Raw genomic sequence first — 27824 nt, forward strand, 5'->3', positions numbered from 1 at the left:
GTGGAGTAATTTTTTTTTGTAATTGCTGTTTTTAAATCTGCGTCAAAAAAGACTAAAATGCGGACGTTAAATTTGTTTTAATCGAATAATATAAAGACTGATAAAAAAAGAAAGAAAAATGACAACCTGGTTGCTTTGTATGCTTGACAGTTACTGGATATTGGTGTTATACCTGCTGAACCTATTATAAAATATGCAGATTTTTTATTTGGTTTTGTCCTTTGCAGAGATAGAACATGAGAAGAATCAAAAGCAGAACAAATATACTTAAGCTTTAGATGACCCTTACATTTTTAGGTGTGTTGTTTTCAACATTTTTCTTATTTTTGCACTTGTCAAAATTCAGAAAATGTATACAGAATTTTTTTTTTTAAACTGAAATCTGGTTTTGCTTTGTTTTGTTTTGTTTGCTTGTTGCTGTTGCTCTTGTGGCAGGGTGTTCATTGGGGCGAATGTTGATGTAGGTTTCTGTAAAACACACGCACTCCCTGTGTCGCAAAACAATCACTTCAGAATGACAACTCTGCAGAATCATTCATATTTTGTATTGTGGTCCAAGAAAAAATATGTAAGGAAAATTGATAAAAATATCACAGCTGACTAAACACACCAAACAGCTTCATCATCTCATAGATTAACTTATTGTCACATCTACTATGAGGTACATGTACTGCTGTATGTACAATCAATACACAATTTTAGTCACACTGCTTTTCCTTTTTACACTTAGTGAATACCGTGAAAACCTTGTTTTTTAATTAACCATAATGAATTTTTGTCAAACAATATTTGGTTCAGACTATTGGATTGCACTTGAAATCCGAAGCTTAAAGATTAAATCAAGTAGAAGTGCAATGCCAAGGCACTGCATACCTCCCGCGAAAGACAATTCCCCTCTCTCTCTGTCTGTCTGGCTCTGTCCGTCTCTCTCTCATCCACACACAAACACACACATGCGTGCACTCACATCCACAATACTACGCACACACACACGCGCGCGCAAAAAACACGTGTACACACTCATTCACACACACATCATCCACACAGACATACACACGCTCTATCTCTTCTTCCTCTTACACACACACACAGAGAGAGGCTACACTCTCACTTGTTCTTTCTCTGTCTCTTTTACACATACACATGTGCGCACGCACACTCACACACACTTGTGCACATAAACACACACACACCACGCGCGCGAGAGAAAGTCCCAAGAGAGGGAATGACGTCACAATGCATTGACGTTTAAACATCGTCACGTCTACTTTCGCGAGCATAATTGCTGTAGTCTCGGAAATTCTACCCTAAGAAAGCGGCCCTGGAAGCCGTTGGATGAAAAATCGAAGAATTGGTCGGCACCTACCGTATTTTAGTTAGTATGTTCCCAATTTTTGGTGAACTTCCATCCCCAACTGTAGCCTGAGTTAGGTCACTAAGAATCCTTCTTTATCATGTATTATCGGCATGAACATTTCTCAAGTCGATTACAGTATATCGTTCGTGGGATACCTCCAGCTTTGCTGGGATAAAATTAGGCTTGAAACTTAAATTTGCAAGTTGTTAGTACAGATCCCAAATACAGTAATTGCATTCTTTTTCTTATTATATCCTGAATCCGAAATACATACACATGTTGTGTTTTGATTGAAAACAAGCTCAGAAATCAAGAAAATTTGTTTCAGGCAAATGTTTATTTGGCTTGCGTTACCCAGACAGTGTTGTCAGAGTTGTCTCGCCCGCAGGGTTTTCGCTAGCCCATGGTTAAAAAAAAAGAAAAAAAAAGGAATGCTTTCAATTTCATTCTGTAAGGCCAACAGATTGACTTAATGTATTGATTTCGCTTCACGCGACTTGTTTTTAATCATTTTTACCAATACCAATTTTTACCCAGCTTCAAAATAAAACCCATGGCTGCAACAGACCATGGTATGGCTGAAAAAGGAAGAAAAAGTTGAGCTCATTAAAATTTCCAAAAAATTAGATATAATTTATTTGCTAGTTTGGTCTTCAAAATGTTCGTTTCTTTTCAGTAAGCTAATAAAAGAGCTTCGGAACATCAGCAGACGAAAAAAAAAGGGAAAAAAGATCAAACAAAACAGCCATCTGGATGATAAAAAAAAAATTTAATTTTGCATTGTGAAAAGAAAAGCTGACTTATCGCGTAAGGTTTTGAAAATCACACTTTCTTCAACTTCACCCTAAAGATGTGCATCTTGGTTGTCCTTGTCCACATAGTATCAGATGGCACAGATTCTTCATGCTGACACAGTCAATTCAGACCATAGTCAGATGCACTTGAAATCACGGTTCCACCCTGCTGGTTTGCAACCACTTTTTCAGCGACCAGGAATGTTTTCAATGAAAACTATCTTTCTCGTTATAGCCATAATTTGCCCAGCTTCTCTGTCTGTGCCGAGTTGATGACATTCATGGCATGTTCAAAGATCTCGTTGGAAAGTTCTGTTACTGCCTTGTCAGCATTTATCACCTGAAACATAAAAAACATAAATTATTCAACAATGAGCTTCAAAATAGAAAAGAAAAAAAAAGAATCGCAAATCAATGAAACGTTTGCAGATGAATAATCCCGCTTGGCATGTTTTGTTGTTGCTCGGCCTTCAGATATGACTGCTTTGAAGTTTTGAAACAGTGCAATTGGATTATTATTATTTTGCATGAACAGTTGTTACTGCCTTAGTTGCTCCTGCAAGCTCTCTAGACAAATGACTAAGCTGAACACTAAAGGCTGACCTTAATTGAGCCAAAGTCGACTTCGTGAAGACTGCGCAGTCTTTTTACCAAAAATTCAGTCCTATAGATTTGTGCAGCAAGTTTTGCCAAGTATACTTTGCAAAGTGACCTCGCCCGATTATTGACAGGCGTAAGTGCTTGCAGTTGCACTACCTATTTTACTCACAGTTGCACTGATAAAGAATTCAGCAACACACACACACGCATTTACTAACCAACTACATTGTATTACAGAATAATCAGTCATAACGTTCAGCAAACTGCTTACAGTCCAGGAATCGTCTTTCAGCTTGTCAAACATGGTGGCAACTTTGGCCTGAAAGTCCTTCTTCTCGTATCTCTCTGCGCCAAAGTCTCCCCTCTGCGATGCCACTTCTGCACCCACAGTCAGGTAGAACACTCTGTCCGGCCGCAGCAAACCTCGTTCTGGCTCACGACACCATTCCATGCTGAGCTCCTGTAAAGAATAGAGGAGGAGCTGATATAACATTTTCATTGACATTGCTTAAAAATATGTTCATACTAATCATACATAATCAATTTTGGAGAACAACATTGAAAAGCAGTACATGTACTCTACATTTTATTTTAGGTAGCTTTAGTCTGAAACAGAGAGTGTAAGATAACAGAGTGGCGACTGCTGAGTGATATTGACTTGGCTATCTTCTTTATCAAAACCTGTGTACAGTTATGACAAATCAAGCTGTGATCATATCCCAAGGTGGAGAACAGGATGATAGTATTATACTCAGGCTTAAAAACCAAAAACAGTTTACCAATACCTTGAAGTTTGTTTGTTTGTTTGTTTGCTTAACGCCCAGTCCACCACGAAGGGTGATATCAGGGCGGTGCTGCTTTGACATTTGACGTGCGCCATGCACAAGACAGAAGTCGCAGCACAGGCTTCATGTCTCACCCAGTCACATTATTCTGACACCGGACCAACCAGTCCTAGCACTAACCCCATAATGCCAGACGCCAGGCGGAGCAGCCACTAGATTGCCAATTTTAAAGTCTTAGGTATGACCCGGCTGGGGTTCGAACCCACGACCACTAGGCCACCGTGTTGCGGTATACCTTGAAGTAGGATTGGAAATGAAATACACAACTAAATCTAAAGCTATGTAGCAGTGTTGTTCCCAGACCCAGAAGACAATAGGTCAATTCAGATTGAAAACATGTGCAGGTCTTCTTCTTTCATGGGCTCAAACTTCCATTTTCACTCATGTTTTTGCACGAGTGGGGTTTTTATGTTTAATTTTACCCGGACAATCAGGGAGCCATACGCTGCTTTTGGGAGAAGTGTATAGGTCTAAATGTCCAGGCTACATACAAAATTGTTCTGCCAGAAGATCTGTATGTCAAAAATTATCAAATGGTCGACCAGCAAGGGATCAGACCAATGCGTAAGATCAAAAAAGTATGTCAGTGACATGTGACACCGTAACGCAGTAGTCCTTTCACAGCAGCTGCTCTGCACTGACAGAGTTGTCTGCTGGCCTTGAGCGTGAGCTATTTATAGTACTAGTAGCAATCCATAAAACAGATAGACTGTTAACGTTCATTATTCATCATGCCATCTTCGTCATTACCCATCATGCCATCTTCGTCATTACCCATCATGCCATCTTCGTCATTACCCATCATGCCATCTTCGTCATTACCCATCATGCCATCTTCGTCATTACCCATCATGCCATCTTCGTCATTACCCATCATGCCATCTTCGTCATTACCCATCATGCCATCTTCGTCATTACCCATCATGCCATCTTCGTCATTACACGTACTCGTAAATGTATTGTTTTGTTTTGTCAATAATAAACGTTCCATTAGTCGCATTACCCTACAATTCTTTGTTTTGATTCTTAAATTATATTAGCTAAATGTTTCTTCTGCATCAGTCAGCACCTGTCAGATGGTGGGAGCTGTTTGTGATGGGGTCTGGCTGCTGTTGTCACATGGTATACCCTTGCGAACCCTTGTGTTCACATATCAGTTTTTATAGGGCTATATGATTGGCCAAAACTCACTCCTGTTTAACTGGCTTTGTCCCCAAAGGTGAGTCAAGTTTGTTGTGTACATGCAGTGATGGCGCTAGTATTTTTTTCAAACCAGTACGCAAACTTTTATAGTGCAAACAGTCCAGAAAAAAAATGGTAGGCTGGTCATTGGAACCAGTAAGAGTCCAACTGGTACTGGTTTTGTTTTGTTTTAAAGGCAAAAAAACACCGGTAGTTCTAAAAATCAACCGGTAGGTCATGCCGGCAGCCAATTTTGTTACGGTATTTTCTCGTTTCAACCGGTAAAATACCGGTAATTGCCGGTCAACGCCAATACTGACATGGTAACAGGCCGAAGACCAAGGCCTGAGAACAACACTGATGAGATATGAAAGGTACTTACAGGCTTTGCAGACGAGAAAGCCACACCAGAAAAAGAGTAGCGGTCCACAACTAGCGTCACGCCTGAATTCAACAGCTCATTCATCTTAGGCCTGAAAACAGTCAAAAAGAAAATAGAGCAAACAGTGAGTAAAAAAAATACTAATTTTTGAATAAAAAGATGGAAATGGCCTAAAAAAAAGTCTAAAAACAATTACACAACCAATGTCACTTTTTCACAGTAGCCAGGCTTTTCTCCCCATTACTACATTAGACTACAAAATGTATGTACTTAAAACACCTGAATTGTCATTTGCATTTGGAGTATTCTCAAATGAACTTGGTGTATTTTCGGAAAAATAAGTGTACTCCACACAATGTTTGAACATCGATGATTCAAACATGCTTCGCACGTGTCTGTTGCACCTATCAATGTGTAATGAAAAAAGCTGTAATCATTGATCAAATGCAGAGCTATATTTATAAGGTTATTTTATAGAAAAAAACAGTCTTAAGAATTTATCTCGTCGGTTTTTTTTCCCACCAACCGTACTGATCGTATTTAAAACAATCAAGCGTACAACATACGGCGAAATTATATGCGTTCCCAAGTCTGCATTTGACCTCCCAGCGATATCAAATTCAAAACCACCCTATGTCTAGCCACAGTTGCTTTGAAACCAGAACCCCAATATGCTTGGATATCTCGACGGGCGAAGTGGCGCAGTGGTAAGACGTCGGCCTCCTAATCGGGAGGTCTTGAGTTCGAATACCTGTCGCTGCCGCCAGGTGGGTTAAGAGTGGAGATTTTTTCGATCTCCCAGGTCAACTTATGTGCAGACCTGCTAGTGACTTAACCCCCTTCGTATACATGTACACACAAGCACAAGACCAAGTGCGCACGGAAAAGATCCTGTAATCTATGTCGGATTTCGGTGGGTTATGGAAACACGAAAATACCCAACGAAAGCGGAGTGAAGCTGACTATGCTCTCAGAGTATAGTGTGGGGAACCCAAATGGGCAAACGAGCTCACACGTCACCAGAATTTCTGTAACACTGAAGAAGAAGAAGCTTGGATATCTGGGCCAATTAATACACACTAACCCAAACAAAAAACGTTTACTTTACAATCACAGAGACATCGCATAAACTTAACCAGAGTCCGTCCCTGTCGAGATTCAAACCTTTAACATGAGGATCACCAGTCCAGTGCTCTACCAACTGAGCTACCCCACACCCCTGTACACTTACATAGCCTCCCAGCGGTTAGCAGCAAACAGAAGATGAATTGAGTGGTCCTCCAGCTGACAAGATTGCTGTAGGTAGCTGTCAATCATCTTTCCGATCGTCGTTGTCCGATCTGAGACAAAAACGTCAGAACATTGTTATTGTGTTAATGTTATTCCTCACTCAGCCAAGGGGCAGTATGACTATGACCCTAAGTATAAACACAATGTCATACTTGTGTAAGTTTCTTGTTTGGTGGTTTATTCAAATAAATTGTGCACTTATCTCACTTTTAAAGGACTTTAGGAGACATGCTTCTCCCCTATCTAGCTTGCAATTGCATTGAATCAGTTTGATATCACCTGTTTTCAAATGTGTGTGCGTGTGTCCTTTTGTTTGTTTCATTTTTGACATAAAGCTTTTTTTTTTTACTTCTGTGTCTTATATTGATGTTACTGTTAGCTCATTTCAACTTGTGTTAGCAGTCCAAGAAATAGCCCTGTGGAACGCTGGAAGCAATGACATATGATTATTACTACATGAACACTGATAGTGATATATATACACTTGTAAATTTTGTATACAATTCCAGAGCCCTCAGTGAAAGTGCAATATTTATAAGACAAAAAAAAAAAAAATAGTCTGTTCACGGTAACATAGGCAAAACAAATAGGGTCGGTAGGTCGGGATTTTTTTTCCCAAAAAAACATATTTTTAAGTTATTTTGCTAAAAAACAAAGACTCCCCCCCCCCCCCCCAAATGCCTAGGGTCGCGCGAAAAAATAGGGTCGGTCGGGATACCGTAAACAGACTTTTTGTTGTTGTTGCCTAATAATCAACAGAACGAATCAATTCATGAGATATAATCCTCTCTCCACTATTCATAAGTACAGTAATAATAATATTAACTGTAAACATGTATCCCATGTTTTGCGTAGCCATATAAATTATAATTTGCATCAAAAACAGCAGCATCAATCAACATCCAGGTTTCCCTATAGATTCACATCACAATTTGTGCGTAGCCACCCGTGGAGGGCTAACAAAGCGTGTGACACGGTCACGGACATTCAGTTGAACTGACGACAGGGTTTAGCCTGGGAGAAAAAGGCAATGGGACATTTGTCTCCCTCAACTAAATTCCGATGGGACATAGTCGAAGGCAAAAAGCGTCAAAGATGCATGTACGCGTTTTTGAACAAAGATGCAAAATGGTGCAATATGGTGCCATCTGAGAATTAGCCGCTATATCGTGTTGTATACTTGTGTGTGTGTGTTTGTTTGAGTGTGTGTGTATTCCGATGTAAAGTGTACATTTGGTGGCGCACTGGTAGGTAATCTCAATGCGCCCTTTGACGCACTGAAGGGAATTGTGATGGGACATTTTCAGATTTAATGCGCCATTGGCGCAGGGCGCACTAGTAGATGAAACCCTGTGACGTCACAGCAAAAACTCCAGGTTCTTTCAAGCACACCAGCTGCCAATCATTTTTGTTACAAGAGCTGAGACATGCACCTTTGCCCATGTGACAATGGGCGGTTCTGGTGAGGTTATGCCCCCTCTTTCTTTCGGCTGGTAACTGGCGCCACCTTGCGGCAAGATCACACGAGAAAGGACAAAATACTTGCATTGGTCCCAAATAGCATATCGGTTTGGTAACAGTTCGTGTGTAAGTCGTGCATTTTATATGGTAAACAGACAATGGTCGGTTCTGGTGAGGTTATGCCCCTTCTTTCATTCGGCTGGTAACTGGCGCCACCTCGCGGCAAGATCACAGCCTGAGTTGTCTCGTGTTATCACCCCAGAAGCGCTCATTGACAATGACATGCAAAACTCAGCTATGGAACTGGAAGTTCTCAATGCTAAAAGGGATACCTTGGCTTAATCGAGCCCTACATCCAAAATTCAGACCGGAGAAGCTAACTACCCGGCCTTAATTAATTATGCCCATTGATTGTATCCTGAAATGCACTGTGTAACTGTTAGTAACTCACAGCTAGGTCACATGCTGAAACTGAAAGAAGAGCAAATATTTTATGATTCAAATTTCAAATTCAATCAATGTGACGACAAATCTCAGTCAGTCACAGAGTGCTAAATCGGGAGTTAGCCGCACATTGCACCAAATGGTGAATTCAAGTTTTAAAGCATTACAAATTACTTGGCCTAATTAAGCCCTGGTACTGGTAGCATTCTACAATTTCTTGCCACTTGTAACGCGATTTAAAGTGTCTGTATCCATACATGTACCTCTACCAGTTAATAAGTTATGAAACATTGTGGGCTTGTGAGTGTAGAGAAGTATGTTTGTCTTGTTTCATCGATTGAGAGAGAGTGGCAGACTCAGAGTAATATATACTATACTTGTACAGTTTTAGCGCTCTTTTATACATGTACTCGGCTAAGTGGTTTTATTTTTAAGGAATTTTCACTTGCTGTAAGGGGAAGCATAATCAACAAAAGGTTGGAATGCAGAATAACTTCCGGGTGTGGCAGTTCAAGAAGTGTTTAATTCTAGATAGGAGATCTATACACTTTCTTTGACACCACTTTGAGTTTGACTTTGAGAGAGAGAGAGAGAGAGAGAGAGAGAGAGAGAGAGAGAGAGAGAGAGAGAGAGAGAGAGAGAGAGAGAGAGAGAGAGAGAGAGAAACACGCGTGCGTGCGTGCACACATACACACACACACACATACAGCGGCAGATGGACAGGCAGGCAGACAGAATAAACACCAAGGTGTACGAGCGCTTGCAATGTCAACCCCAAAGAATAACTTCAATAAGTTGAATAACTGAATAAGACTAAGAGTGTTTCACCTGGAAATTTCAGTAGTTGTGCTGAAATTCCATCCCGGTTCAATCGCTCCACCAGGAGACTGCATTGTGTCGATTTACCACTCTTATCACATCCTTCAAAAACAATAAAAGCTCCTCTGTTGGCTGATGTCGACATTGTTCTTCTTGTCAAACCAAGACGTGCACAAAAGATTGCTTTCGGTTCAAGAAGTGCGCCAAACGTGGCTAGTTTTCTCATCGTCGATTTACCCAAATCCAAAAATATCGGGTAGTGATTTTTTTCCGAAATGTAGCGAAATGTAGCGAAATGTAGCAAAAAGTAGCGAAAATTAGCGAAATGTAGCGAAAAGTAGCGAAATGTAGCGAAATGTAGCAAAATGGACCATGATAAAAACGAACTTTTGGAACATTTGGAGCTCCAACAATTTTCGTAGTTATCGATTCAGATTATCAAGTTGTAATCCATGAATGTTGTGCCAAAGGAGGAGGATGATGATGATGATGATGGTGATGATGATGATGATGATGATGATGATGATGATGATGATTTCGGCATCATGTGAAAACAATGTAATGCCCAATTCCATGAATGTTGTGCTAAAGGATGATGATGATGATGATGATGATGATGATGATGATGATGATGATGATGATTTCCATGAAAACACGGTAATGCCCAATCGCATGAATGTTTTGCCAAATGGCAAATTTCTTGAAATTGCAAAGTTGATTCATGTACTCCAGAACACGGCAATGTCAGACAGAGTTGAAAACGTCCCCCCTGGTCCGAAAGAAAATGTCTTCTTCATTGTTGATAATGCAGAGAATGTGACCAGGAGGGCCCAAAACAAACCTTCTCAATTTGTCGATGACAAAGGTGCTTGGGGTAGTGGCCCAACCAGCAAAAGTGTTTGTGTGCAAACTGATGGTACTTTAAAGCACGTGAGCTTCAAAAATGGCATGTATTGTCGTGAAAAGACAGTGCAGAAGAAGAGAGTGTAGCCTATATCCCCCTTGTACCCCAACCAGCACCAGAAACAGTAGTCACTGACTACACAGATACTACGTAAAACACAAGACATACACTGTTGATGAACCATACAAGAAGCGGGTATCATGGCTGTCAGGTAATGTACCAACAATAGCTGTCCATGAGTACAAAGGCCCTTACGTTAGAAGTTCACCCCAAACAGATGCATAAAATAAAGACTGATCTTTTGAGCAAACGACCAGCTGAAGTGTATGCAGGCAATTCTGAAAGTGACACGGAGGTCTTTGAAGGACCGAGAAATAAACGCTGCATATATAACGCGAAGGCTAGGATGAGAAAAGAAAATCAACCCCATGCACACAACGACAATTTCTCGGGAATAGTGACGTGACACTGCCACATTCAGTGTCCTTTTCCAGCAATGATCTGGCAGGCCTTTTAGCAGATTGTAAAGAGTTACCTGTTCTTGGCAGTGATGAGGAAACTGCGATGAGAAAAGCAATGGGGATGGCGTCCCCCGGATCTCTGCTTATGTGTTGTTCGCTTCACCTGCAGAAAAACTTCTCTGCGTCATTGAAAGACAAAGTGGGTTGCCGAAGTCACAAAGGCAGCACTTCGAAAATTTGATTTTCGAGCGCAATGGAATCCTGGCGTCGGCTGATGACCAGGTCGAACCTGAAGACAGTTTATGCATGGTTTCTCCCTCAGACGCGGGTGTTCAGAAGTATGTGGACAAAATGACACCCGACTGCTTTTGCAGAATGTTGCTGCATACACAGGAATGAAAAACCTACTCTTGGCAAACGTTCGCTGGACAAACAACTGCGAGAGCATCAACCATGTGCTCAAACAGGCTGTTAGCTGGAAGTCTCTCAAACTTGTTGAGTTGGTGAATAAACTGCATGCGGTTGTTCGCCAACAATACCGCGAAGTAAAAAGGTCGTTCATAAATGTTGGGGAGTTTTCTTTGACGCCACAGTTTGACAGATTTGTTGTCTCGCGGGACATTTGGTTGTTTGAAGATCAGGGCAAAAGGAGCAAGCGTTTCAAAAAGTCCATGTCTGCATTGGTACTGACAGACGAACAAGTAGTCAGGAGCACAGACGGATGCAGAACATCCCGTGCACCAACACATAAGGCCAAAAAAAAAATAGGTGTGGTTACGGTAACATGGCCAAAAAAAATAGGGTAGGTAGGTAGGCAATCACTTTTTTTTTTATTTTACTTTTTTTTCTAATGTGTACAAATTAAACCTACCGTACTTTCCCGGTGACAAGGCGCTTTGTTATCTAAGACGCACCCCCTTCTTTTTAAACAAAAATTGTAATCCAGTCACCCATTGGACGCAGGGCGCACCAAAATGACCCAGTTTGTGCCATGAGAGGTGGTTCCCCTGTCATATCTGAGAGAGGAAACACTTCCTGCATCGGGGTCAGTGACCGGTCAGTGACCAAAGGCATTGTGATAGCTGGGTGGCCTTGTTAAAAGACACGACCTTCTTCCCAGGGGTCAATGACCCAGTTTTTGCCATGAGAGGTGGTTCCCCTGTCATATCTGAGAGAGGAAACACTTCCTGCATCGGGGTCAGTGACCGGTCAGTGACCGAGTTTAACAGAGTGGAAATCTGTGTGTGCGGCCAGATCAAAGGCAGGGCAGTACCTAGTAGCTGAAACATGCATTATCACAAGTTGTTTGACTGGTACTCAAGCGGTCTCTTTGATTTTTTTCGTATTTCATACACGGATTAGGCGCTTCGTTATACAAGACGCAGGGGTCGAACTCGAGGAAAAAAGTCGCGCCTTATGACCCGGAAAGTACGGTACTTGACAGGGAAATAAGTGTGCCACACGGGCGCTTTCGCTTTCATTGCGTTTTTTGCACTCGTTTTTTTGTTTTTTTTGTTTTTTTGTTGACAAATGTAATAAAAAGTTATAGGATCGGCCCCTAAAAATAGGGTAGGTCGGGTTACCGTAACCACACCTATTTTTTTTTTAGGCCTAAAGGCAAGAAGCCAGGTCAAGTTAAACGGAAACAATGTGCCAAAACCACAAGCACACAGTAATTTCTTGGATCATGATCCTTACCTTTTGTGATTTTTGGATTTGTCAATAAAAAATGTGCTTCTAAATCTGAGTTTAAATCTCTCTCTGTCTCTTTCTCTCTCTCTGTCTGTGTCTCTCTGTCTCTTTCGCTCTCTCTGTCTGTCCCTCTCTGTCTCTCCCTGTCTCTCCCTGTCTCTGTCTCTCCCTGTCTGTCTCTGTCTCTGTCTCTCTCTCTGTCTCTCTCTCTCTGCATGTATTATGTACTCTGATCAATTATTACTATATATTGGAACGGTGATAGGGACAAGTTGTAAGCCATACCGTGACTTGTATGGTCTTATGCAGAGTCACATATGATATATATATATATATATATATATAGATATATACGACTAATCAACTTCCATCCTTTTGAACTACACAATAAACAGTATCAGTCTCTCAGTCTCTCAGTCTCTCTCTGTGATTTCAATGTGTCAACTCCATATTTTACACTTTGGATTTAAGCCTTATCACTTACCTGGGCATGAAAGTCAAGTGTTCAGTATTACAACTTGATAATCTGAATCGATAACTACGAAAATTGTTGGAGCTCCAAATGTTCGAAAAGTTCGTTTTGATCATGTTCCATTTCGCTACATTTCGCTACTTTTCACTACATTTTGCTACTTTTCGCTACATTTTGCTACTTTTCGCTACATTTCGCTACATTTCGGAAAAAATAACTACCGAAAATATCGGTACTACTTGTCTCCGAAAACCCCCGAAAACCCCAAAATCCTGAAAAAAACACCGAAAACCTCATCAGAAATTGAAAAAAACCGTCCTTAGCTCGTGTTTTGTTAACATGTTAGTTTGAAATCATAAGTTATATTTGCAGCGTTTAGCGTTCATGGCTTTATTTTCGTGTTTGGGGCGGGGATATAGCTCAGTTGGTAGCGCGCTGGATTTGTATTCAGTTGGCCGCTGTCAGCGTGAGTTCGATCCCAGGTTCGGCGGAAATTTATTTCAGAGTCAACTTTGTGTGCAGACTCTCTTCGGTGTCCAAACTCCCCCCCCCCCCCCCCCCCCCCCCCGTGTACACTACATTGGGTGTGCACGTTAAAGATCCCACGATTGACAAGGGTCTTTCCTGGCAAAATTGCTTAATAGGCACAGTTAATAATTGTGACTTGGAATAATAGGCCGTGAAAGGTAAATATGCGCCGAAATGGCTGCAATTACTGGCCGTATAAAATTTCATCTCACACGGCATCACTGCAGAGCGCCTAGAACTGTACCCACGGAATATGCGCGATATAAGCCTCATTGATTGATTGATTGATTGATTGATTTACGAAGGAGCGGAAGCACTAATCACATGACGTCATCAATACTTGTGCTTTTCGAGTAACAAAAGTTACCTCCCTTGCATTGAAATTGTTTCGTCGATTTCGTCGAAAATCCGGCTCTCAACACAAATATAAGGGTGCATGTAGCATGAATCAGGCTTACTTTTCACAGGCATGTCACTTATTAGTTCATTTTGACCATCTTTAGTCACCAATACGCAACGATTCGTTCGTGATTCTTTGGCTATATTTCAGGGGTACTACTTAGTACTTGTCTCCGAAAACCTCCGAAAACCCCTGAAAACCTCATCTAGACCAACTAAATCTTCAAAGTGAAGTATTGAGAAATAACTAGAAAGAGATACCAATGTGTTTGACTTGGCATTGTGTGAAGATTCGTTTTTTCTCAGTATGCATTTTGTGAGGCCCTTAGAAGTATTATACTATAGTATAGGATTTGTGCCATAGATGATAGAAGTATTCTCGTTATTACAATTCAAATAAATAAGTAAAAGATATAAATCAGAACTAATTCAAAAATGGAATTAGTTTCAATTATTTGTATCCGATAATGCAAAAAGGTATCCATGAACCACAACATCAAAATACCATGTGAATAACATCAACAAGAGAAACTCAGTGTCCATGAGATTGCCCTTCACATCAGAGGGTCTTAACCAAGAGGAACATCAGAATAAATTAGTTGCGGGAGGTAACTCATACCAACGTGAAAAAGAGCTCTTTACATTGTAACCAAATCTTTCCTTTGACCAACTGTGTGACTCGAAACAAAATACCAACATTGCCTGTGTTGAAGGTATGATGTAAATGTGTGTGTGGGCGTGTGTATATGCATGTGTCTCCACGCACACATCATGTGTGTGTGTGCGCATGTGTGTGTGACACAGTATGTGCGTGTGTGTATGAAGAATTGTTTGATTGATGAAGACTTACTTCTGTCTGAGTGATTGATGAAGAAGAGCTATGTATTTCTGTGTCAGTAAAAAAAGAAGCAGCTGTTTTACCATTCACTCAAAAAAGATTCAGTAACAACAAAGAAGACAGTTCAATGTTTCAAATTTTTTATTTAGCAAACAAGAAAATGCCTTTAATTGCAGGTAAGGAATGTCAACGTCCTGCTTTTAAAATGACAAAAATTCACAGCATAACAGTATTTGTACAAAAAACGTGCATACAAAAAATCCTTTTTTTCCTGTTTTTTTTTTTCACACTATAAAGGTTGGTTTTGATTTCTGTAATCAAACCCTGAAAACATTCAAAGAGATTAAAAATTTTTTTTTTAAACACATGTGTATTCCCTCTCTCAAACACACCTGCAAAAAACAAAAACACTCTCATACATTATCTCGCCCATTCTCTCTCTTGGGGGCCCGGGTAGCTCAGGTGGTAGAGCACTGGACTTGTGATCGAAAGGTCGCTGGTTCGAATCCGGGCTGGGACGGACACGGGTCAACTTTATGTGCAGACCCAGAGACGGTATCCATCTCCCACCCCCGTGTCACCACAATGGCACGTTAAAGATCTTGGTCATTCTACCATAAGTGCAGATGGCTGATACCACCTAAACACGCATACATCAAAAGCCGTGAGGGCGTAAAAACTCGAATCGTATAAACCAATTCATGGGCAATTAAGACCTGACGGACAATTATAAGCCCCTTAAAATTTACTTTTACTCTTCCCCACCAAACCATTGTTGAGAACTCCCATAAAATCAAAATCCATGCCATGCAAATTTACATAAGGCACAAATCTATCCAAGAAAGACACAGGCCATTTAAATGAATAAATAATCCCAGAGAAAAAATAAACAATAAACAAAACTTGAACATACCCATTTATTTTAATTCAAATAGGAGGGGACAACATACATATTTTTCTTTTCGACTGAAACAGAACACTTCATCCCCACCTCTCCCCTTAAATTTTCTTCCAAGTAAAAAAGTAAGCCACCACCAAAAACATGTGGTGAAAAAAGTAAAAGTCTACTAAATTTCTGCAAATGCATAAAATGTTACACATTAAAACGTCTGTTCAAAAGCACACATCCATTAAACATTTTTAAACCAAACATATCTGTTTCTTCTATCTATAAGACAGTTACCCTGCACTTCATCATTTCACTAAATGAACTTTAAATTAACAAAAGAAACTAAATGAACTTTAAAATGAGCACACACTAAAAACCGAATGAACAATTAATCAAAAGTATATATTGCAAAGACGTTGGTCTCTGAGATGTTTGTTTGTTTATTTGTTGCTTAACGTCCAGCCGACTACGCAGAGCCATATCAGGACGAGGAAGGGGGGGATGAAGGGGGCCACTTGTCAAGCGATTCCTGTTTACAAATGCACTAACCCATTACTTGTGTCCCAGCAGGCTTTAGTAAAACTAAATTAATACCTACTGGAAGATTACCAGTTTCCAGTATGTTAAAATAGGCTTAACCTATCTACTGCTGGACTTACATCAGAACACTAACAGATTAAACTATACATGAATCGCGAGACAAGCGGCAAGAGAAGAGATTTTTGGAAAAAATACAGGTGAATGAGCAAGAAGGCAGAAAAAAGAAAAGAATTCATGAAGAAAAAGAGAGCATGACAGGAAAGAGGAACCAAAAATCTACCTAACAGCAAACTAGAAAGCTCCTGCGGTTCCAAAAACAGGAGGGGCCTTTAATTTCATAACCGCAGTGCCCCACTGCGGGATTGGTCTCTGAGAGACAGTGACCCTAGCCTCTCTTAAATTAAAAATCAAACTAAGGCAGACAAGACTCAAAAACATCATGAGCTCCATCAGAATAAATTAAAAATTGATTATGATTTAACACAGTGCAAAAGCAACGTAATGACACAGAGAACCATAATATGACAATGGCTGCAAGCACCTGTTTACACGCAAACATGTATTTCTGCATCTTTATCTTTTATCGATCTTTCTTTGGTCATATTAGCTTTATATTTCAAACCAAAGTAACTCATCACTTTTCAGACATGTCGTGGGATTGTGCGAAAACACCTTTTTACCGCAAGGCTGAACAAGGTATATTCCAAGCACCTGGGCTTCTGCTGGTGATCATTTATAAACCGTTCTAGCAACAAGGCCATATCGCTTTCTAACAAATACCTTCTTATCTGTGTTCCTGAGCTTTTAACTTTCAAAGTCACCTAATGATGCGAGTTTGCGTGTCACACCACTTTTTATTTCTATTTATACCCTAGCTGCCGCACGGGTACCATGGTGCCGTGCCGTCCTCAAGGGTTTCTTAAATACAGAGGAAGCCCCCTTTTAAGACCCCCCAATTTAAGACTCCCTCCCTCTTAAGACCATATTTTTTCAGATTTTCTGTTCATAACCTCTGTAAATTACCTCCATTTTAAAACTCCCTCGTTTTAAGAATGCATATTTTTCTGATTTTTGGAGGTTGGTAAAAGGGGGTTCCACTGTATTTTGACAGAAAGGTTTTTCATGCAAGTTAGCAACAAGGTACCAGGCAAACAAATGCATTCCAGAGTTCTGTAACAGAACAAGCATGCAGGTGAAGAAAGCTTAGCCCCAAAAGATTTTTCTTTACTTTATTTGGTGTTTAACGTCGTTTTCAACCACGAAGGTTATATCGCGACGGGGAAAGGGGGGAGATGGGATAGAGCCACTTGTCAATTGTTTCTTGTTCACAAAAGCACTAATCAAAAATTTGCTCCAGGGGCTTGCAACGTAGTACAATATATTACCTTACTGGGAGAATGCAAGTTTCCAGTACAAAGGACATTTCTTACATACTGCTTGACTAAAATCTTTACAAACATTGACTATATTCTATACAAGAAACACTTAACAAGGGTAAAAGGAGAAACAGAATCCGTTAGTCGCCTCTTACGACATGCTGGGGAGCATCGGGTAAATTCTTCCCCCTAACCCGCGGGGGGTGGGGAAGAAAGCTTAGCCCCCAAAAGATTGACATCAGGGAATGCCTCCCTCCTACAGTGGAACCCCCATTTTTAGACCTCCAACAATCTGAGAAATCAGGTCTTAAAAGGGAGCGAGTCATAAATTGGGGGGTCTTAAAAAAGGGTTTCCACTGCGCTGTGTCTTTCACACAGCAATACTGTTAACAGCGTTCGTTGTCCATGAGTACGATGTATATCATTTTAAATTAACCCTGTACCCTGAACACATTCTTGACTGCAATATCTGACACATAAACATGTATCCGTATATTATAGGTAAGTCTCAGAGCCCTGTTACAGGCTAATCTAAAGCTGTATTGCATAGGCTATAGGAACAGAGAAAACAATTAAGTCGTATGAGAATGACAAAAGTTCTCGGTTTACTAAATCCAAGTCAATATGTTCATTAGCAGTGAAACAGCAACACACACACACACACATATAATAGCTTCCTGTCTGACTAGTAATTAAAAAAACCATGAATACACACATGTACACAATATGGCGGATATCACTGGGACAGTACGTCAAATCAACGTTGCCAGCATTACATTACAAGGGGAATGTACCTTAGTGTTTAGCACACCTGACTTAAAAACCAGCCTGTCACTCATCAACCGTTCTATCCACAGGTTCTGCAAGGAATTTACTCAGAGCAAAATGTCTGAAAAGACTCCCTGTAAGTGTATGCATATCTTACACAGGCTTGCATCATAAATCGTAACCTGCAAGTTGAAATACAGCTACCATAGCTTAGCAAACAAACATACAGGCACATTGCACAAAAAAGGTAGCGCAACATTATTTCTGGAAATTTTGCCCAGGAGTTAGTGCGAACACAATATTTCCCTGAGGAAATCTCCTAAGAAAAACAGTACATGTATGCCAAAAAACAAAGCAACAAAAACAAAATAATTAAATGGTGCCATCAAGTACAACACCTTCAATGCATGGCAGCAAGTCTTCGTGTGTACACAATAGCAATCACCCCTTACAATAAACAAAATAACACAACTCTCACGTAAAGATTCACTCGCAAGAGTCGCATTTTCCAGTGTATTACACCCAGAAAGGTGGAGTTTAAAACATGAATTCAGAGGCATAAAAATTATAGGAAAAAAAAGTGTCAAAATGTGCATTATTCAATAAGTTCATAAACTTTGAATTGCAATGGTTCCTTTGTACAAACTATACATTTCAAAAGAACCAATGTTAAAAATTAAACAGCAGTATAAATAAAAGGCAGCCTTAAGTCTTCTTAAAGTACAAACAGAAGTAAAAGTATAAAACGGATACATGTAATCCACACGCTTCAAAAGTACACTAACGCATAAAAAGTTGTCTACTAATCTGAGTTGAAACGTTTAATTAAACCCTGTCAAAGGACTTCAAAAAGCAGACACTTAACCAATGAGCATGAACAGTTTCCAAAATGTTTCTTACATTTTTAATAATAACACATTTATTTAGAGCTTACTTTATATATATAGCACAAACTACTGCACAACAAGGAAGATAATGAACAAAATATGAGATAGGCCTGAAATGCAGCTGCTTAAGGGCAGAATATACCTGCGCAATGTCAGCGGCACTGACGACGCACTGCATATTATTGATGCTGCGATAGGGATTATGACGAGTACTTTGCCTGTTATCCTTTCACGCAACGTGTAGCGGGCTGGGATAATCTACAGTGCGTCGTCTGTTCTGCTGAAGTTACATAGGTGAGCGCCAGGCCTAAACGCAGTGCACATCCCTCTCTAAAACCTATTATTATCAGTAATGTTTCCTTTGACCAAATTTAGGCTCAAAAGTGTACTTGAGACAGCTTCCTCAAAACAAGCAAGGAACATTTGTGGAGATTTGCTACAGCAACTTGCACTGTCAACGTCATAATGAACTCCTAAAAGTGTCATGTTTCAAGCCAAACAGCAGAAAGCTTTGAACAGTAAAATCAGCAAAAACATTCACAATCATTATAATGCAAGCTGCTGCATTAAAAACACAACACAAACATCCCAAATCAAAAAACTTCTGATGCTATCAGGATTAATTACAAACAGACCCATACCAAACAAACTTAATAATAGGATTCATGCTTATAATGCCACAAAACCTTTCAAACACTGACGAACTCCAAAATTCTCTAGCTGCCTTTCAACAGACTTTTTGCGGAATAAAGAGGCAGCAAGAAGCCACACTGAATTACATTATTTCAAATAGAATTTAAAGCCCAACAGGAAATAATACTCGGGAGCAGCCTTATTGCACACGTGATTCACACCAATGATACTTCAGTATTTCACACATTTCTTTGTTGCCAGAATTACCATGACAGGAACTTCATCGACACGCGGATATCAACCTCTCAACCCATACCCCTACCCCCATTTACACAATCATGCTATCACTGGAATGCTTGTTTTACCAAGATGTGTCACACATAAGAATATGAATCAAATGAGGATGGGCCCTGCAGTCCGGACTGACGATCTAACAGCGAACGACAAGACGAAGAAATGAGGATGGGAGTCTCTTGTTCATTTCGATTCTTATTATTATCTCAGGTGCCAGGAGATTGGTTCCGCATACTTTCACTTCCTCTTGTTGGGCGGGGATGTAGCTCAGTCGGTAGCGCACTGGATTTGTATCCAGTTGGCCGCTGTCAGCGTGAGTTCGTCCCCACGTTCGGCGAGAGATTTATTTCTCAGGGTCAACTTTGTGTGCAGACTCTCCTCGGTGTCCGAACACCCCTGTGTGTACACGCAAGCACAAGACCAAGTGCGCACGAAAAAGATCCTGTAATCCATGTCAGAGTTCGGTGGGTTATAGAAACACGAAAATACCCAGCATGCTTCCTCCGAAAGCGGCGTATGGCTGCCTAAATGGCGGGGTAAAAACGGTCATACACGTAAAAGCGGTGGGAGTTTCAGCCCATGAACGAACAAACAAACAAACTTCCTCTTGTTGCAATATCAATGTGACACACATAGTCTGTAACTCCTGAAACTTACAGCCAAGGCTGTGTTGGATTAAACGATTGAGTGTGAAACGCATATTGCGCCATATGCCATTCATTTTCTTTTTTCAGCTTTGATTCATCTTATAACAATGACAAGAATAAATTATTTCATGACACAAAGTTACGGTGAACAAGAAACAAGGACATGTCAATCTCTTTTCCATCTATTCAGGTACAATTTAAAACATTTTTTGTAAACAGGAAGCAAACAGGACTGCCAGCTTCACGGTAATGCGTACCCATAGCGCGGCTCTGCATGGGTGGGAATGTTCTGAGCAAAACACTATGTGTTACTCCATACCCCCCGCCCTCCATGGAACTTCTTGACCCCAACAAATTGGGGGGGGGGGGGGGGGGGAGTTTGCCCAGTCGGTAGAGGCGCTGGCTTTAAAACCGGTTGTTACTATCAGCGTGGGTTCAACCCCCAAGTTCGGCGCGGGATGTGTGTCCCAGAGTCAACTTTGTGCAGACTCTCCTCGGTGTCCGAACACCCCCGTGTGCACGCATGCGCACGATAAAGATCCCAGGGTCACAGCGAAAGCCTCAGGCCTTGGAAACACGAATACATGCATGCAAAAATATGAAGCCCGGGTGTCCGTTCGGCCAACAGCCAAAAAAGTAACCATTTCAGCACTGACCCAAGACGACCCAACCCGGTCCCTAGCCCATTTCAGGTCTCCTCTAGCAGCCGGCAGCCAGCTATCTACATCCCCCCCCCCCCCCCCCCCCCCCGCATTTTTATTTTTTATTTTCATACAAAGCCGGGTTTTCCCGTGTAACATGCCCCTAATGGCTTTGCCGTGAGGGCGTAAAACTTTCATTTTCTCTCTTCAGGAAGCAAATTGCCAGGCAACAGCAAATGTAAACATCTACTGTGAGGCAAAGAAAAGAAATAAAACGACAGGGATCCCAAGATTGGATCAATTTGATACAAAACATTCAATCCTTTACAAGCCAAACCCTGACATTTCTTTATATTCAGACAGAACTTTGCTTTGAGACAGCTTCTTTCAGCCAAACCATGCCTGGCGCAAAAGCTTAGACATTCCATTTTGTTGTCATTCCTTGTCACAGCAAACCCCTCAAAAGCAGGTTTATCTCACAGAGAAGAAAAAGTCAAGAACGCCCGAGTCTAGAGGGTTTGTGTTGGAATGTGGCCACCAAAAGAGCCGTAATAAAACGAATCACAAAAATGCACCTAAAAAAATCTCAAAAGAAGGAAAGAAAGCAACCTTGCCGATACATCAAAATCTTCGTTAGGTTCCGTTTTACCTGAGAACAATCAGAAGCACAGCCAACGCCCAATTCATTCCCAACACTCAATTCACTCTCAACGCCCAATTCATTCCCAACACTCAATTCACTCTCAACGCTCAATTCACTCCAAACGCTCAATTCACTCCAAATGCTTAATTCACTCTCAACGCTCAATTCACTCCAAACGCTCAATTCACTCCCATTGGCAGTGAAACGATGACCGAACACTGCTGTGTAACACCACTCTCCCAGTTGAGAGTCAAAACTTAATCCTGGATGGACGCACAGCCATCATTTTCATTCTCGTTAGAGGCCGCACGAGAAGCCGGAGGAGGGGACTCACCAATCAGAGGCGCAGACTCTTCCACATCCATAGACCCATAACTTGGGCCAGACTGCCGACTTCTGGCGGGCTGGCGATAGCGGGAACTAATGCTCCTCTTCTTAACGAGCAGGTACCAGCACCAGACCGACACCACCCCCATCAAACAGAATGGCACCACGCCAAACAACGGAACCCAAAATGCCAGACGCACTTGGCAGTCAGTGACGAATGTCTTTGCAGCATCTGCCACGCTAGTGACCTTGGAATTATTCAGGACTTGAGCGATAATGTCCTGCTTGCTTCCCCACGCAAGGGGAAACTCGCACGTGCTTTGACTGTGGTTGCACATGCTCGTTGCTCCGCTAACGTTGTAAACGGTACTGCTGACGACTCCTGTGAGACGGATCTCATTGGAGACCAAGGAATGATCGCGCATGATGAGAACGAAGAAATAGTTGTCGGCCCCTGAAACGCTTAGCTCAAGGTGCGGCAGAGTGGTGGAGTTTTTGCATGTGGCGTTCTTGGGGATCACCACTCTGTGTTTGACGTGGCGATTGTTGAAATACTTGCGCCACTCCTGAAAGCACCAAACACAATTTCAAACGTAAAATGGCCAACAAACATTATTTAAGAGTGTGTGTGTGTGTTTGTGTGTGTTGTGTTAAACATAATAAAAAGATCAGAAATAAGAGAGATAGCGCACTGGAGTCTAAAAACAAAGCACACTGGAACAAAGCCGTTAAAGAATATTGATAATTTTCAATTTAATTATCCCAACATGACCCCGCTGTGACCTTCAAATATGACGAGGGTCAATTTGACTTGAGTCGTGTTTTGAGGTCCTCAAACCCCAGGAGTGTACAGGCCAAACAAAGCTCGTTACAAAGTCTGTTGCTCGTGTGCATCAAAAATTCTTCCTACAATGATCAAACTCTGATACAAAAACCTAGGTAAAACAAAATCGCGCACTTTCAAGCCATCTTCCTTCCTGAGTAAACAACCATAATACAGCTCACAGACACCTGTCCTGGCTTTCACATGGGATGATTATAAAAGCATTTTCTTCTACTTGGAAACATGTCAAAAATCAATAGCATGGCTGCTTTTTTTTTTTTTTTATTTTGGGGGGGGGGGGGTGTTTTTGTTGTGGTTGTTTTTGCTGAATTAATTTTACAGACTGACATAGTTACAAAAACAATTTGCATAAAAACAACAACAAAAATCACAAATAACAGTCTGAACAGAAGGCAGACCTGTTTACCAAATATGCACAGTTGGTGTATTTTCAACAGAAACTTAGTTCGTATGAGTAAACAGGTCTGAGAAGGCTATTGATTTTTGCTATGTGTCCAAGTGAACAAGGTTCATATCTGGTAAAGCCTGGATGGATCAATGCTGATTTTCAAGACATACAGCAAATAATCTGTTGGCTCCCTGAAGACAATAATACTTACATCAAAGTCTTCGTCTCCAACAATCACCAAAAACTCTGCTGGGACGTCCGTATGAGGCTTCTCAACATCAGCGGGGGAACCGCGGCATGCTGACAGTGAAGCCACCGACCCTTCTGGCAGGTAGTGGACATCCTTAACGTACGGCTGGCCTCCCGGGGGAGTTGTCATGATCATTGTAAAGTTGTTACGCCTGAATGGATCCACCTCTGCTCTCTTCGGGAGAAGGTAAAAATCAGCTCTGCAAAGCCAAAGATAAATTTTGGTTTAATAAAAGATTGGATTTGGAATGGGTTCATTTTATTAAGATCTACAAAATAAAATAGAGTTTTTGATTATCCGACCCAACCCTACGTTTCCCTCCTGACCCTAGAACTATTTTTGACACTTAAATAAGTTAAAAAATAAATAAAATAAATTATAAAATAAAAATTCCCAAACTTTATTTTGCAGACATTACAAGAAAAGCTACTCTTCTCCAACATATAGGGAACACAGCTAGCACGAGTTCTGGCCAACAAGAAGCCACATGCACCTGAATAAAATATAAAAAAGAATTAAATCTTTTTAAAAAAAAATGGAACTGACCTACTGGTCCCAATTTGTTTTGCCTTGTCATCTGAAACAAAACCCTGGTGGGTGGTGAGGGAGGGTGGGGGGCTAACAACTAACAACTAGCTGCTAGTGAGTAAGTGAGTAGGCTACAAAACAGAAGAATCTTAACCACCAGTTTGACATAACCAAATACAAAACAAGAGGCGAAGCCTTCAAGGCTCACGTAAGAAATCGACAAACAGTAACACAAACTCAATCACTCCGTCACACATACACACACACACACACAGAGAAAGAGCATAGGTGAAACTGTGCAAGAAAGCGAGACACTAGATCTAGATCTGTCTGTCTGCATGTTATGTAGCCTACTTACAGGGACACGACTGCCAACTAGTCTCGGCCCGCTCAAAATATCAATGACCGAGACTTTCAGTAATTCCTTCGCGTGACGTCTAACCCTCTTACGTCATAATGTGACGTCAATGTAATGTGACGTCTTCAAATGTTAAAGTTTCTACCACAGACATACATACATACGCACGCACAGACAGACAAAAGTTAGCATCGCATAGGCTACACTTACGTGAGCCAACTAGATGTCTGGACCTATGGCCTGTCATTAATGAGGCGAAGTCGACTTTGCGAAGTATACTTCGTGAAGCTTTAGCACTAAGTTTTTTGTAAAGACTTTGCCAGACTTCGCGAAGTCGACTTCAGGCTTAATAAAGGACCGCCTTTACGGTCTTCTTTAGGGACTTTCAACTCAGATGTGTCATAGTGACAGCATAGCAAATGTTATTGACTTACACTTGTCGTGTATCCACACTGTAAGCAGAGCAGAAGACAGGTGTCAAGTCCCCTGCAGCCCTCCACAGCGAGATCTGGTCACCGGCGTGGAACTTCCTCTCAGTCCGCCCGAAGCGGTGATTGTAGATGTTGAAAGCGGTGAGTCCGAAGACCACGCACATGAGAACGGCGATACAGGTACTCACCATGAAACACGTCAGGTAGGGACGATAACTCCGCTCCAGTTGTCGCCCCTGGGGAGGGGAGAGCTTGGGACGTAAACTAACTCCTTTCGCCATTTTGAGCTAAGAAGTTTCACTGCTCTCCAGCGTAATATGATGATCAAGATCTGTTTATTTTTTCACCGCTGACTGTTGATGAAGGTTTCACACTATGGGCAGGGAGGAGCTCAGATCACTTTTACTAGTTTTAACTTCAACTGTACAAGATTGTTTTGTTCCTAGTTCCCTTTTTTCTGCTTCACACAGGCTGATTTATTTCAGACTTTAAAGCCCACAGCTACAGAAATACTGATTATATAGTAAATGATGTACGATAAGTCTAGACCTCAAATAAATTAAGGTATAATTATACACCTGTGCTATTCATACATTCTTGCATCCACATGTTGGCCTTTTTTCCATTTCAATACCTGTCATGGGTAAATTGAGCTACAATGTCATGACAGTGATTGTGAATGATCTGAATATGGGACAGTTTATCAGCCTTCACGATGATTATCAGCGACAGATTTAATGTTTACAACAATAATGAGTCAGTGATAAGAGATAGACAACACTGATGTCAGCGAAGAGTAAGAAATCCCTGCATCAACCAAAAGACGCACCTTTAAAGCTGTTTACTAATTGTTTATGACTTCAGCAATCCAGAAGACAATCTCTAAGTAGGTCAGCTTGGAAATACTTAACATGTTATTATGAAATGTTATCACATTGTGATGTCAGGGAGAAAGAATACTGAAAAGTCATAAAATGCTGAGCTCCTCCACATAGTTTTCCTTGTCAATGTCATAAACAGATCCCAGACCTGAAACATGTGTAAACAACTGTTTGTAAATTTATATTATCAAAACACAGGTAGTGTTACAATTCAAGCACACATCATTACATATAGTTATAGCAAACACCATACAGACAGACATGCAACATTTACAAAACCGCCATTTTACCTACCATAAACAAAATATAACCATGAGCGTTAATACTATTAGCCTCTTGCTGTTCTTTTGCATTCAACAGTGTTTTTAGACTTTGAATGGTCTTGTTTTTTATTTCCTGTTCAGCGATGATGGTCTTTTCCTGTTGTTGAGATGAAAAGGCCTTAAATTAAAACCAGGAAGAAATCAGATCACATGTCAAACAAGAAAGAAATTAGATCTGCAATCTTACCGAAGCGAGTACGAGTGACTCATTATGTTCATCTTAATCACAAAAACATGGGACTCTAACAATGGGAAATTCACATACTTTCTATCAGTATCAGTTCAAATCAATAGCTCATTGTGTAGCTATCTTGTTTATCTGCCTCCACAATGCGCTTCTGTTAGTGTTAGCATGAATTAGGGCTGACAGTGTCTATATCGACCAAAAGAGTGGGATTCCCTGTAGGTGGAGTTCCTGTAGGTGGATTCCCTGTATACAGGGAATATCACAGGGTGTAGTTGACTAGTTCTTGTAGTGTTTTGCTGATATCGCTGGAAGTCACGTGATGCTTAGACCAAAACAAAAAAAAAGTCTGTTTTCGGTATCCCGACCGACCGTATTTTTCGCGCGACCCTCGACATTTTTTGGGCATTTGGGAAAAAAAGGGTCTTTGTTTTTTGGCAAAATAACGTAAAAATGTTTTTTTGGAGAATTGTTTTTTTTTAAAATCCTGACCTACCAACCTTATTTTTTTGTGTGCCTATGTTACCGTAAACAGACTATTTTATTTTTTTGGCCTTCGCGACATCGGTAGAATTTGATGTTTTCCAATCTTTTTTTATATTTCCTAGAAATTCGAGTATGGTTTGCAAGTTTTACTAAAAAAAACTCCACCCTGTGGGATTCCCTGTATACAGGGAATCCCCCAACAGGAACGCCACCTATATGGAATCCCACTCTTTTGGTTGACATAGACCCCATCAGCTGAATTAAGTTCTTCACAAAACTTACCTCAACTTTTGCCTGTTCTTGGCAGGTACGTTGTAAACAGCTAACATCTGAACAACAGTGTAACTTTAAGAAAAGTGGACCAAACTGCCTATTAATTAAATCAAAAGTTGACATTTCTGTAGGGACCGCAGGTTGTAGTACTTAGCACAACTAGATGCAGCACTCCATTTCAAACCGAAAAATATACTGTAACTTTTGGGGAGGCGTTTAACAAAACTGAAAATTTCTGACACTTTGCAACACTCTAGTTCAACTTCGGTTTAACATTTCTTTTCAAATTTCTCGTGCTGGCAAGGGCGAAGGGGCGTGAGGGGTTTTCTTCCTCCGCCTTATGCCATGTTGCCTGTTGGGTGAATCCGCTGATCTGTCTTCTCGAGTTCCTAATTTGTTTCTTTTTTTCTCATGGGTTAGACAATCTCTCCGCGTCCACAAATGCCTATTGCTGATTCAAACCGACAGACCGACTAAATCATCAAGTCGTAAGCCACAAGCTAAGTTGTGCAACAACACGATGCAAAACAAACTAAAAGTAAAACTTTCAGTTTCAGTTTCACACACTTTCAAGATCGTCAATTGTTAACGCTATCAAACAACAAAATAACTTACAGGCTCTATACCTCCGAGCGTAACCAGCTCATCAGAAAACGTCTGGGTCAGCGTCGAGTGACAAGTCATATGACAACGACTAAACAAAGGCTGACTTTTGGTGCGTTCATTCTGACCAAGTTCCTTCCCGTTCTCTTGTTGTGGACGGGA

At 40.9% G+C, this 27824-nt stretch overlaps 2 protein-coding genes and 1 long non-coding RNA gene across 3 annotated transcripts in view; 1 reads left to right on the plus strand and 2 right to left on the minus strand.

The window, feature by feature from the left end:
* The window catches only part of LOC138983857 (uncharacterized), a 196321-nt gene that overhangs the window by 52336 nt on the left and 116161 nt on the right, over window positions 1–27824 (plus strand). The window lies entirely within an intron of this gene.
* Window positions 530–9407, minus strand: LOC138983834 (thymidylate kinase-like). Its single transcript, XM_070357169.1, has 5 exons — window positions 9184–9407; window positions 6392–6500; window positions 5161–5251; window positions 3023–3211; window positions 530–2491 (listed from the first exon to the last, which is right to left on the minus strand). The coding sequence occupies exons 1-5, from the start codon at window positions 9398–9400 to the stop codon at window positions 2381–2383; spliced, it is 717 nt and encodes a 238-aa protein (XP_070213270.1). The 5' UTR covers window positions 9401–9407; the 3' UTR covers window positions 530–2380.
* LOC138983833 (uncharacterized) lies at window positions 16423–27814 on the minus strand. The gene is made up of 4 exons (XM_070357168.1): window positions 27675–27814; window positions 24916–25941; window positions 23557–23794; window positions 16423–22679 (listed from the first exon to the last, which is right to left on the minus strand). The coding sequence occupies exons 2-4, from the start codon at window positions 25191–25193 to the stop codon at window positions 22044–22046; spliced, it is 1152 nt and encodes a 383-aa protein (XP_070213269.1). The 5' UTR covers window positions 25194–25941; window positions 27675–27814; the 3' UTR covers window positions 16423–22043.

This window comes from Littorina saxatilis, linkage group LG13 (genome assembly GCF_037325665.1).
Source record: "Littorina saxatilis isolate snail1 linkage group LG13, US_GU_Lsax_2.0, whole genome shotgun sequence".
NCBI lineage: Eukaryota > Metazoa > Mollusca > Gastropoda > Littorinimorpha > Littorinidae > Littorina > Littorina saxatilis.

Coding starts and splice junctions, on each gene's coding strand:
- LOC138983833 (XM_070357168.1), bottom strand. CDS start 25,193: ATGGCGAAAGGAGTTAGTTTACGTCCCAAGCTCTCCCCTCCCCAGGGG. Junction 23,795..24,915: donor AGTGTGGATACACGACAAGT/GTAAGTCAATAA, acceptor TTGGCTTTGCAG/AGCTGATTTTTACCTTCTCC. Junction 22,680..23,556: donor TTGGAGACGAAGACTTTGAT/GTAAGTATTATT, acceptor TGGTGCTTTCAG/GAGTGGCGCAAGTATTTCAA.
- LOC138983834 (XM_070357169.1), bottom strand. CDS start 9,400: ATGAGAAAACTAGCCACGTTTGGCGCACTTCTTGAACCGAAAGCAATC. Junction 6,501..9,183: donor ACAACTACTGAAATTTCCAG/GTGAAACACTCT, acceptor TTTTTGTCTCAG/ATCGGACAACGACGATCGGA. Junction 2,492..3,022: donor TGAAAGACGATTCCTGGACT/GTAAGCAGTTTG, acceptor TTTATGTTTCAG/GTGATAAATGCTGACAAGGC.